The following is a 13507-nucleotide window of genomic DNA, read 5'->3' as shown; positions in this document are numbered from 1 at the left end:
TACTGGAGAGACTTCCCTTCTCCAGAGGTTACCATTTCAGAGTTCTCCCTCCTCAAGGCAATGAGCACAAAGAGAGCCTTGTGAGAGTCTTCAAATTCAGATGACCTCTCCTTCTCCTACCCCCTGCCCCCCATCCCCCTGCTCTGACTTCTAGCAAGTGGGCCCTGGGCCCTGGGCACTGTGTCAAATGGCGAGTGTTTACTCATGAACAGAGCAGCCCGCATCCTGCTGGAGCTTGCCACTTGGTGAGCAAAGACACAAACGCCCACGACAAATTGCACATCACTAAGAAGAAAACTGACAAGAGTATTGTGAGAGGTATTCAGGAGGGCCCCTGTAGAGGAGCTGAGATTCAAGCTGAAAAGTAAGCAGTTCAGAGAGCCATGGGAGAGCATTCCAAGCTGACAGAAAAGCAAGTGCCGAAGACCTAAGGTCGGACCTTTTGCAAGTGCAGAAGGTCAGAAGGGTACTAAGTAGTCAGGGAGGAAACAAAGCCGGTGAGGGGACCTGGGGGGAGTGAGGGAGAAAGAAAAAGAAGGGCCCACGGGACTTTCTTGATGGTCCATGGTTAAGACTGTGTGTGTCCACTGTAGTGGGTTTGATCCCTGATGAGGGATCCCTCATGCTACACAGTAAGGCCACAGAAAAAGAAGGGCCCAGGATGCAGCCTTGTGTGACATGATGGAACTGCGGAGGACTTGGAAGTAAAGAGCTACACTGACAGTTTAGAAGGTCTCTCTATTTGTATAGAGAGGTGACTAAAGAAGGAAAAAGCCAACCGTGAAGACAGCCAGGTGGCCGTCAAGGCTGTCAAGGTGAGCAGGTACTGGCTCAGACCAGGTGGTGATGATGGGGGAAAGGAGGAGAGTTGCTTAGGGTGTGTTTGGGGTACATAATTGACAGGCATGGTGGTAGACTAGATGTGGGGAAGGAGGAGGAAGCAGAAATCAAGGATGACTCGGTGGTTGCTCAGGGACTAGAGAGATGAATGTGCTGTTGACAGTGGCGGGGTGGGTCGGGAAGATCAAGCTGTACCAGGAGGGGACCCCAGAAGTTTTGGTTGTGTTGCGTTCGAGGTGCCTATGAGAAATAGGCAGTGGGTTATGAAACCCAGGGCTCAGAGATGCCGTCTGCTGTGTAGTGACATGAATACAGGGTCCACGCAGCCTGTCTGGGTCTGAATTCTAGCTCTGCCACTTACTGTGACCCGAGCAAGTTACTAACTTCTTTGTACCCCAGCGTCCTCATCTGTAAATGGGGTTAATGGTATCTGATCAGGGTTGTTAGCAGCCTTAAAACCATGCCTTGAACAGTGCCTAGCACATAATAGCCAATACTTGTGAAGTAGTTTTGTTGTCATTGTTAAGATATACACTTGGGAGGCATTAGCTTCTAGGCGGGGTTTCAAGCTGCGGGTGTGGATAAGGTGACCCAGGGTGATAGTGTAGAGAAGAAGAAACACCGGGGAGCCCTGTTTTGCCCTCTGGGGAAGGGTGGCCAGAGCAGTGGGGGAAAACCACAATTGGATGGGCCAGGCAGGACTCCAGGAGCTGAGAGAGTGTTTGGAGAAGAGGGAGTGGATCGCAGGTAAGAGGTTGATGAGAGGAGGACAGAAATGTTTGTTGTCATTAGAAACATGAAGGTGGCTGGTGACTTGGATTCCCTGATCCAAGGAATAGTCCTCAGGGAATATTGAGGACAGACGCACAACTGCAGTGGGTCCAGGAGTGAACAAGAGGCAGGGAGATGGTGTGTGTGCAGGCAGTTCTTAACAGAATGTTGGTTTTGTGAAGGGGGATAGAGAATTAGGGCAGGAAATGGGGGGACAGGTGGGATCATGATGAGAATTCCTAGAGCATGTTGTTTTGCTGGTGGGGATGATCTGTTGGTGACAGAGCTGATAGGAGGGAGAGGTGACAGTTCATTTGTGTCTTGACTGCTTCGAGGTGAGTCTCACTCCCCATGAGACCATAAGCTCCTGGAGCATAGCAGCTGGGGCTTATTCAGGTTTATACTTTGCTTAGTAAGTTGCATCATACTTTGCAGAAACAGGATGAACGGAATAGAACTGAAATTTACTATACCTATTTATCGATTTTTGTCTTATAGTCTAAATGCCCAGCTGAAAGTATCGACAGCTGTGGGAAAACAGCTTTACATTATGCAGGTAATTTTCCTTCTCTTGGTGGCTCAGATGGTAAAGCGCCTGCCTACAGTGTGGGAGACCTGGGTTCAATCCCTGGGTTGGGAAGATCCCCTGGAGAAGGAAATGGCAACCCACTCCAGTATTCTTGCCTGGAGAACCCCATGGACAGAGGAGTCTGGTGGGCTACAGTCCATGGGGTCATAAGGAGTCAGAGACGACTGAAGTGACTTAGCATACACGAAGAGCTAAGCCAGATGTTTGCCTAAAGTCAACCAACAACTGGCAAGTGCTGACCGTAGGTCTGGACGACACTGAAATTAAACAGTATTTTAAGACACCACTTACTTATCCATCCTGACACCGTTTCTCTTCAGTGCAGCTGAGTATCATCTGCATACTGGGTAGACGTGACCTTTTCTTTCCTAGAAGTGTTTGATGCCCCTGGTTGTGAGACTAGCTTTGTGATTTGCTGTGGTTTCTGTCTTCCTTCCCTTAGCCGCACAGGGCTGCCTTCAAGCTGTGCAAGTTCTTTGCGAGCACAAAAGCCCCATAAACCTCAAAGATTTGGTAAGTACCAGATGACCATTAGAAGTGGAGATGGACCCTGGTCTCTAGAATACCACGGGCTCCTTCTGGAGCATTTGGCAAAAGTCTGCTGCTTTCTGACCTAGATTGTCTTGTGCAAAACAGATTTCAGTATTAGCCCCATTGGTCCTTAAACCGTCAATAAAACATTTTGCAGCATGCACGTTCAGTGTTTATTTCAAAGGATGGACACATGGCTTACTATCAACCTAGATATTAATAAGACTTATTTTCTTGATTTTTAATAAATAAAAAATAAGTCTAAACAGTTCTGTTATTTTCCTTCGGCACCCCATATATCACCTTTGGTACTCCCGGATAGTGTTTTCCAACCATAAAGACCACTTACAGCCTATTTTAACCTTGCTGGACTATGTCGAGAATACATTGACATCCCTCTTGCTCCTGTTTACAGCACTGAATTTCCTGCTATAGCCTGGGACTTGGCATGTATAAGTGACACCTGAGGGGGACATTGTGAAGTGAGCATTTAGAATCTGTAAATAAATTCACACTTGCTGAATCTCAATACTTTATAGCCAGAAAGTATTATAACTTCACAGAGATAATTTTAAAGGAAATCTGAAGTTCTACTCTGAGTGAATACTTAATCTTTAAGTAGCAGTTGTATTTGTAAATATTCCCACGTTAAAATAATTGGATATACTGTAACTTTTCTTTCCCTTTGCCTATTTGAATACATTCTGCCTTAAAATTATTGTCAAGCCCATATGTGGGGTATGTTCAATGCAAGAACAGAATAAGAGCCTCTCTTTATGGCTTTCATAATTTGAGTCAGGTCCCCTCTTCACCCTAAGTTTGTGGAAATTGTCACCTATAAATTCTGGTATTTTTTTCATTTGTTTTATACTGTGATGTTGATATTCTTAATTCATTTTGCAATTTGTATGAGCTGGTAATCTAACTTTTTCCTAAAGGAATTGTCAATTGTTATATTAAACAAACCTTTCTTTCCATCAATCTCTTTATCTTGTCATGTGTCAGTAATGGACAAATAAACTCTTAACTTATGTTTTTGAGACCTAGTAAAATTATGAAAGCAAATGCTTTCCAGGAAGACAGTTGATGGCATGGCAGGATGCTAGGATACTTAGAAGAAAGTGCTTAGAGAGCATGGGACCCAGGAATGCCGTGAGGAAACAACCCTTCATTTCTCTAGAACATGGAGAGCCGTTTCTCAGTGAACATGGTATACTTGCCTCAAGCCTGACATACTTTGTGTTCCACTCTCTGTCTCATCATCACCAGACTGAGCGACAGTCAAGAGATCGAGGAGCCCAAGAGCCTGGCTCCTTAGGAAAAGCCCACAGTCAGTGAAATTCCATAAGAAGAGTTGTGGTAGTGTGTGATTTTGGCCTTCCGGGGGAGCAGACTATTTTGGTGTGTCAAATATAAGGCCAGCAGGACAAGTCAGGAATAAGTACAGAAGGAATCAGGACCTTTGCAATTCCGGTATTTGACTTCCAAATTAAAATCTTCATCTGAATTTGTCTCCTAGGATGGGAATATACCACTGCTTCTTGCAGTGCAAAATGGCCACAGTGAGGTCTGTCGCTTTCTTCTGGATCATGGAGCAGATGTAAATTCCAGAGACAAAAATGGAAGGTACCACAGAATTAGAAAGCATGTGATTTCCCTGATATCCACATTCTGAGAAGTTTTCACAGCTGTACTTTGGATCATTTGTTTTAAAGCAGTTTTAACTTCTCTACTGTTTTCTGCCTTTTTTGGATAATTAAGAATCTGTTTTGACTTAAAAAAAATATTTTCTCCAGACCTCTGGGAGCATCATAGCTGACTGTGTCTATGATGACATTATTAAATGTTAAAATGGATAGGCCATTTCCTTTGACTTTTCAGGCAAAATAAAAGTAAATATATTGGGTTTTTTTTTTTTTAAGTCTTAATAATGTTATAGGTTCTTTATAAAACTTGATTTGAAAAAAAGACAAGATTTGTGCCAATCATATTTAAATTCCATCATAGTTAGAAGATTATGTCTGTGTTATTTGACCTAATATTTTTTATGATTTAATCTGAGGTTTGATAAAATAGCTACCCAATTTTGGTAGCATTCCACTTTGAATTTCCTGGAGTATTAAGAGTAGTACAGGTTTAACTGCACTTAATCTCGTTTTCTCTGTTCTTCAGACAAATGAAATGATTTCCTAGCAAAAGTTTCCAGATTTTGTTAGTACTGATTTTTTGTCTCCTCATTCTTTAGAACTGCTCTCATGCTGGCTTGTGAGATTGGCAGCTCAAACATTGTAGAAGCCTTAATTAAAAAGGGTGCAGACCTAACCCTTGTAGATTCTCTTGGACACAATGCCTTACATTATTCCAGACTCTCGGAAAATGCAGGAATTCAAAGCCTTCTATTATCAAAAATCTCTCAGGATGCTGGTATGTGAAAGAAAATAGCCAATGTTGTTTCAAATTTATCCCACTCCATTTTCCCCAAAGAATAAAGGAATTTGTACAATATATTATTCTTTTAAATTATTCCTGGGGAAAAATGAAGTGTTGAATATTGTGTATGTTGTATATATGGGTGTGTTTGTGTGCGAGTGTGTGTTTATATACCCCTCCCCCACCCAGAGTGGATATGAGTCATTATGGTTCTTATGGTTTGTTTTTTTTTCTCTCTCTCATTTTTCTTCTATAGATTTAAAGACACCAACAAAACCAAAGCAGGTATTTATCTTAGGATGAGGAGATTCTTTTTTATCATTGCTTGTGGGAATTTGAACATGTTCTGATTAAAGCATTCTGTGGGCCATTAGGAAAGTGATTAAGACTAGGCTGAAACTACTTAAGAAGTAAAATATCTTTGGAATAAATGATTCATTGTAAGGTGGTAAATATTTTCTTAATGATTTAACCTGTTCCCAAAGCATGTAACTTTAAACTTGCTACTCATATATTCATCTTTTTTCTGAAATGTACTAATATTTCTTACTGGTGTGAAAAGGTTTGATGTGATTTTTAACTCTGAGAACAACAGTATTTTAACTACTTGTAATATCACATGAATTACAGAACTCTATCCATATCTGTGTTAGATATTTAATGAAAATATGAGATTTGCCACTTTGATTTTAATTAGATCTTTTCTAAAATGTCATTCATTTTACACAAATAAAAATTGAGAAGTTTACCCTGTTACTTTGGTGTTTTTCTTAAAGACATAGTCACTATTGTTTATTAATGAGCTATATATTTGACTATTTTATTTATAAGTCAAGGTTCTTGGAAAAATTATCATGCTGAGCAAATACTTGATACTGAATTTATTTTGTACCAATTATGTTATTTATCCATAACCTTCAGAGATGAAGTTCTCCCCTTTCCCCATATTCATAGTCATTCCTTGATATCTGCAGAGAATAGCAAAATCTGCAGACACTCAAGTCTCTTATATAAAATAGTGTGGTACAGTTGGCTGTCTGTATCTGTGATTCTGGGATATGCAGATGGTTGAATCTGTGGGTGTGGAACTTGTGGATATGGAGGGTCAACTGTACATTTTTAAGAAAAGGAATGGAAGTAATGAAAAGGTTGGGGAAATACCCCTTTTTTGCATTAAGATGGGAGCTAGATTATGAACATACTCTGGGTTCTAAATTGTGGTAAACAATTCCTTATCCTCTCCTTTCCAAGTTCTGCACACCAACTTAATCTGGTTTTGTCTTGTGTTTTTTATTTTCTTACTTTAAAGCATGGGCTGCTAGAAGAACACTTGGAGCATGCATATTACTTTATGTTGGTAGCAAGTTTCAGAACTTGATAAAGTAAGAAGTGCATGAACTGTTGAGGTTTTTCTCATTTGTTTGATGAAGCTATTTACTCAGACTTTACTAACCTGACTAACCCACCTCCATTCTTTGGACTGTGATAACTTTCAGCATGATCACGTCTCTAAAATAAGCTCAGAGAGAAGTGGAACTCCAAAAAAACGCAAAGCTCCACCACCTCCTATCAGTCCTACCCAGGTAAAAATGAAAGAAAACCAACAATGAAAAAACATGTAACAACAAAGCCATAATTTTGTCATTTTGTGTTTAGGTCAAAAAGAACTGCTTTAAAATTGACCCTTAAATGCACATTTAAAATTTTCTTTAGCAGTTTTAAACTACAAGTAGTGATATGAAGAATTTTGATTATAGTAGGGAAATAATGTTGATTCTTACTTATTTCAAAGCTGAAGAATTAGACTGTATCATTTTTAGAACTTTCAAAATTCTCAAAATGTATGACAGGACCTTTTTCCTTAAGATAATAAGCTCAGTCAGAGCTCACATTAACAGCTCTAGTAAAGTAGGGAGAATGCGTGTCTGGTGAAACATTAGTTGAAAATGAATTTTAGTTGGTTTATCAAACATTATTGAAATATATTTGCCTTTCATATTACATTTAAGGTTGACTAACATTAAAGCAGCTTTCATTTTTGAGCTTATAGTGATTACTGAGTAGAAGAGGAAGCTTGAATAACTATGAAATGGTAAATAAAAACAAGCCAGGGTTTGTTATTAAAAGAAGCATAGGCCATAAAAAGAATAATCCTTATCAAGTATTTGAGAAGAATATCTCCTTCAATAAGCAATATTAAACATGTTAGCATATTCATTAATAATATTCTCAATATGCAATAGAAGTTTTATAAATTTGTAAAGTTAATTCTAGTCAATATAGGAGCAAAGTTCCGTAGTTAATTCTACTCTGTAAACTTTCAGAAAGTATTTGAGATAAGTGAATTGTATTGAAAATATGTTACCCTTGAATTAATTGAAACTTAGCATAATTACTGTTAGGTTTATTTGCATTGGTTAAATAGGCTAATTCTTTGGCACTGGAGAAGAAAAACTTTTGAAGAAGGATTCCTTATTGATGGTTTTCATTTTGGTTTTTTAGTTGAGTGATGTGTCTTCCCCAAGATCAATAACTTCAACACCACTTTCAGGAAAGGAATCAGTATTTTTTGCTGAACCACCCTTCAAGGTATTTCTTTTCTGTGTCCAACTTATTACTTAATTTTAAGATATACAACAGATTTAAGTTATATGGCACTGGGTAAAACAGAATATACTTCCCAGTCATTTGGTTTACAACCTTTTCATCAGAAAGCATCCTCTGATTATTTTTTCTGGTGAGGACTCCATAAAAAAAGAGTAGACTGAATATATTTATTAACTAATATTTAATTTTCTTCATTTAAAAAAAGGACAAAGATAAGAACTTACCTGATAACCAGTCATCTTTCCAAATTGAGTTGACATAATATCAATCAAAAAGAAAGAAATGGATAGTCTCTGATGTCTTACTAAGAAGTAATTATATATTTTTATATAATTATAAAAGTAATATGTATTTTAGAAAGGTTAGTAAATCCATTCAACCTGATTCTCTAGATTTGTGGTAGAAACGTATTTTAAGGAATGAGAGGATATTTAAATTTAATATTTGTTTACCTAAGTATCACTAGGAAATTATACTTGGAAAAAAAGTAAAATTTATAATTGTTAAAGTGAAATTTCAATGGCATAATTGTGTATTTACTTCCCCCATCTGGGAATTACTAAAAATAAATTTGTATTTAACTCAGATGCACATTGATCTGAAAAAGATTCTATCAGCCTATCATCTCCCTTGTGTTAACTAGATTTTATTAAAATATAAGGCAAGGAAAGGAAGTTTTGCCTTTATAATTACCATCCTAATATCTTCTAATATGATTATGGCTCAAATGGGGTAAATGCATTCCAAAGAACAATATGACAAATTATGTTTTTCAGAAATAGAGTGTAAAAAGACTTATTTCTTTAAAAAAAATCACAGAAAGATTAAAAAGGACACCATTTGTAATAGCTAAAATTTAAAAAGGTTAAAAAAATGCCAATGGGTGGTGTTGATGTGGAAGAACTAGAACTCTCATACTCTTGTTTGTTGGATGTAAAATGATACAGCTACTGCAGCCTGCCAGGCTCCTCTGACCATGGGGATTCTCCAGGCAAGAATACTGGAGTGGGTTGCCATGCCCTCCTCCAGGGGATCTTCCCAACCCACAGATTCAACCCAGGTCTCCCACATTGCTGGCGATTCTTTACCATTTGAGCCACCAGGAAAGCTCACAGCTACTTTGGAAAACCATTTGACAGTTTCTGTAAAAGTTCAATATACACCTAACATATCATCTAGCCATTCACTCATAGATGTTTACCCAGGAGAAATTAAAATATGTCTCAAAAAGTACACAAATGTTTATAGCATCTTTTTTCAAATATCTCCAAACTAGAAACAGCCCAAATGTCTTACAACAAGTGAATGGATAAAGATAATGAGATATATCCATATATAAAAGTATGACTCAGCCATAAAAAGAGAATGAAGTGCTGGCCAAGCAGTATCATAGATGAATCTGGAAACCATCATGCTGAATGAAAGAAGCTAGGCTCAAAGAAGTTCATCCCTTGTAACATTCCATTTATAGGAATTCTAGAAAATGAAAAAAGGAGAGTAGTGTGATTGCCTGGGAATGGCAGGGATTGGCTAATGAGGCATGAGGAAACTTAAGAGGTAATGGGAATATTCTGAATCTTGATTATAGTGGTATCTTGGGTGTATATCTGTTAAAACTCCTCAAATTAAAAGCTTTCAATGTATATACTTTATTGTACTGTAATAGAGTTGAAAAATACAAACAAGCACTTATTTTTTGAGTGAAAATAAAGCTTTTGTTATGATAAGCACTTGCCAAAAATGAGCCATCTATTTTTAGCATTTGAGCCTTTACAAAAGTTCCTTTGCTGAAAAATTATCTCTCTTATTATGATCTGTGGCTTATCTAGATAAAACTTAGTAATTTCTGGCAAGTAACCATATTTTCTTTTGGAATGAGAGTTTGGCTTTGAAGTTACAAGAATTTTTCCAACATATTAAAAGGCAGATATTCGGGGATACAGGTTTAGAGGAAATCTTTAGGGGATTGTCAGTCCACAGCCATAAGAATTCTTATTCCCTTATAAAATTACCTTTATTTTCCCTGACAGGTCTCATTGATTACCATTTCTCATGAAAGCAATTCATATGTTAATGGTTTATCAATAAAGTGATAAAGCAAAAATACTTCTAATGTATTTTAGTGTATTAGCCAGATAAGTAAAACTTCTGTTTGTCTCTATTATGAAAATAGTATTCACAGTCTCAAGTTTTAGCACACAGCACACTAAATTAGCTATTTTGTAATTTTATTATAATCTTCAAAGACTTTTATAATATTTGTGAGACGTTTCATTTTGTAATATTTTGAGAATATATCCTTAGGCACCTCGAAATCAAAATTTTACCTCAGGGGTTAATTGTTGCTTTTATGTACTTATATTTTAAAATATCTTCTTTCCTGGAGATAGTCTGTTTTCGTAGTAGGATCACACCAACCTGTGTAAACTCAAGGAGGAAAATTTGCTGGACTCTTTTGTAGAGTGTTACATTCAGGAATATATTTTAAGTCATCTTTGTGTTCCAGCAGGCTGAGATTAGTTCTATACGAGAGAACAGAGACAGACTAAGTGACAGTACTACAGGTAAGATGAAGGGGCATGTGATTTTGTTCCCATGACTGGTCTCTATTTCATGTCCCTTTAAGAGAGCAAGGGCCAAGGAGAGGTACTGGGGAGGTATTGGGTAAGGGGCAGTCAGAGAACCTTGGGTACCACCCAAACACTGCCAGTATTTCACAGTCTGATGCTGTCTACTTCAGCAGGCTTTCACCTAGATTTTAAGGAGTCCCTGAGCTTGGGTATGAACAGAAATCTCTGTTTTCATCTGGTCCTAATTTAGCATTGGCACTTCCTTCAGTGATGAATATAGACAGTAAGCCCCCGTAGTGTTAGCAGATCAGTGATTTTGACACCAAGAGAACTCACAGATGGTATCATATCCCCTTACTGTTATTACAGATATCTTGAAAGATCACTTACAGTATCTCTACTAGAAACTATGCAGTTATGAGACCTGCTTCTAGATCTTGTTATTTGGTGGGTTACAAAAGAAGCCTGCCGATTGCTGTAGCTTGTACATTCTATTTTATGCATTTTAAGACACTGTTTTGAGATGAGGTCCACGGGCTGTGAGCTGCCAGCTAGTGGCCCTCCTTGCGACGGAGCAGCAGGTTATTTCTTGAAGAGAGAGCCAACTGAGCACCCCCACGGCTGCCATAATTGAACTTTTCTACCTTGGATTTTAAACAGACCTGAAAGAGTGTCGATGAAATCACATACGATCATATTGTCTTCAAGGAGGTTTGATTCATTATATTGAGTTCATCCTGTTGCTTTACCCTTTAAGAATGTAGTACAGTACCTTCAGAATTAATCTGAAATGTGGAGTAGATTATTTCAAAGGCCCCTTTTTCACTCCAGCATTCAGTTTCTCAATCTGTTATGCATATCATATGTGTTTGGAGCACTTAACTTAAGGAATTTAGACATATAAACACATTATTGATTGGGGAATTTTTGCAGAAATTAATGCTTGAGATGTTAATACAGCTCCAGTTAATAATGTGTTAAGAAATATTCCTGGTAGAGAACAATGTTAATATAACTGCACAACTGTTACATTGGATATTTTAAAAGCCATCCATCCTATGTTAGAAGTACTTTTTGTTGCTTAGAATTACCCTCCTGCTCCCAAATCCCCTGATTCATTCCAAGCTGACCAGACTGTATGGCGAGAACACTCATAAAGCTGTGGTTTAGGCCCCAGATATCATTAGTAAGCGTTTCTGTGAAGAGATGTCATTTTGCATCCTTCCAAATTAAGACTCAAGTTTTCATCCTTGCATTAGGTTGTGAGAAATTTTTTAAATAGTGGTGAAATTTGGATCAGTGCTGTTCAGATCACACTGTTCAGATCAAACTGTTGCCAGTCTAAAATTTTTTTTAAAAAAGGGATTACTGCAGAAAGTTATCCAGCCAAGCACACTTTTATCCACAGGAAGAGTTTCTGGGTGCAGGAAGCAGTACACTGAATGACATTCTGCAGCACATTTCTTGTCTTATCTCAGTGAGGACTTTGAGTAGCATAGCTTTACATGTTATTTCAGCATGATAATCAGTAGAATGTCAAACAGTTGTGGTTTACCAGCAGTGTTTATTGTGGGATCCGGAGACTCCTGTTTCATGCAGGGGTGGTCAGCAAATCTCTTAAGGAAGAGGCAGGGTCTGACGTGGGTCTTGAAGGATGCATAAGAGTTATACAGCCAAAGAGTTGCTACAAGGGCAATCATATGGATGAAGAATTAAAGAAGCAGTCTTGTGTTGAGTATAGAGAGGGTGTGAATCTGATGAAAATGGGATACTGGGGAAAGACATGATGAGTCATAATCCTGAAAAAAAGTAGATTGGCGCCAGATCCAAGAGGCCTTAATCCAGATAAAGGAAGTTGGAGATTATTTTTGGAGGGAGAGCAATTAAAGCACTTGAACCAAAGGCATGACCCCATCAAAGTATGTTTTAGGAAGATTAGTCCGACAGTGTTGTTGGTACAGGCTACATTTTCACTAGAGGAGAGAGAGGAAGATTTGTTAGGAAGCCGTTTGTACAGTTACCAGGTATGGTGATGAAGTCTGAACTAGGGTTGTGGGCATGGGGATAAGAAGTGAACCAGATACCACAGATCTTTCTAAAAGGATTCATAGAGTAACATGTATAGGGCATGGGAGGAATAAAAAACAACCGAGGTGTGGCACTTAATCAAGTGAACAGAAACTGAATGACCAAATCCATCAGTTTTCAGATGAGTTTATTTGTATCTAGGCATCTAGTATTGTGCTAGGGAGTGAGGAGACCCCAGTACTTGAGAATTTCTGTTCATCTATCCAGCTGTAGGGGGCTTTCATCCCTAGTCTGGATGAGAAAGAAGAACTGGATTGGATAGAAAGTGAGTTTGTTAGAGGTCAGAGATATAACAGTTTACTTTTTTAAAATATTATTTTAAATTGCCTTTCTCTTTCCTAAGGTGCTGATAGTTTATTGGACGTAAGTTCTGAAGCTGACCAGCAAGATCTTCTTGTCCTATTGCAAGCAAAAGTTGCTTCTCTTACCTTACACAATAAGGAATTACAAGATAAATTACAGGTAGGTAAATAGATCACTACCATAGTCTGTTCAGTCGGGTCAAGCTATTGGATTTCTCAGGGTTAGTTGGGTATTTTGTTTTAGACACCAACATTGGTTTCTTCTTTTTAAAATATAATTATCCTTTAGCATTTTATACCTTTAAATTTGTTTCTTGAGACTTACTCATTAATTTATTATTTTTATAAACTGGTAAATTATATAATTATATACTTAGGTAAAGGTAAAGTCGTTCAGTCGTGTCCGACTCTTTGCGACCCCATGGGCTGTAGCCTACCAGGCTCCTCTGTCCATGGGATTTTCCAGGCAATAGTACTGGAGTGGATTGCCATTTCCTTCTCCAGGGGATCTTCCCGACCCAGGGATTGAACCCGGGTCTCCCACATTGTAGACAGACGCTTAACCGTCTGAGCCACCAGGGAAGTCTTTATGGTATATATGACAATAGATAGCTATGTGCACACCATATATATGACATCATTCATTTAGTAAAGTTGATCATTTCACAGATTTAAGAATGTGGCGAGAAGTAGGGTAACTACAATAATATGAGAAACAAAGAAAAATTTGAGTCAGAAGCTCTGCACCCAAAAGAGGTCTTGCGTTTTTAAAGTGCCAA

The 13507-nt window shown here is 38.1% G+C and overlaps 1 protein-coding gene across 50 annotated transcripts in view; it reads left to right on the top strand.

Moving 5' to 3' along the window:
- Positions 1-13507, top strand: part of RAI14 (retinoic acid induced 14) — a 162174-nt gene that overhangs the window by 139410 nt on the left and 9257 nt on the right. For 14 of the 50 annotated variants that reach the window (XM_060400514.1, XM_060400515.1, XM_060400526.1 and 11 more), the window contains 9 exons: positions 2110-2167; positions 2643-2713; positions 4251-4357; positions 4977-5155; positions 5418-5446; positions 6658-6744; positions 7664-7750; positions 10278-10332; positions 12770-12888. In XM_060400514.1, the coding sequence (XP_060256497.1) occupies positions 2110-2167; positions 2643-2713; positions 4251-4357; positions 4977-5155; positions 5418-5446; positions 6658-6744; positions 7664-7750; positions 10278-10332; positions 12770-12888 (792 nt within the window). Of the gene's footprint in view, positions 1-2109; positions 2168-2642; positions 2714-4250; positions 4358-4976; positions 5156-5417; positions 5447-6657; positions 6745-7663; positions 7751-10274; positions 10333-12769; positions 12889-13507 lie in introns of all 50 variants that reach the window. The other 36 variants (XM_015101325.3, XM_015101327.3, XM_042233898.1 and 33 more) reach the window with 3 other exon arrangements.

Source organism: Ovis aries, chromosome 16 (assembly GCF_016772045.2).
Source record: "Ovis aries strain OAR_USU_Benz2616 breed Rambouillet chromosome 16, ARS-UI_Ramb_v3.0, whole genome shotgun sequence".
Taxonomy (NCBI): Eukaryota; Metazoa; Chordata; class Mammalia; order Artiodactyla; family Bovidae; genus Ovis; species Ovis aries.
This window is presented reverse-complemented; position numbering and strand designations above follow the sequence as displayed.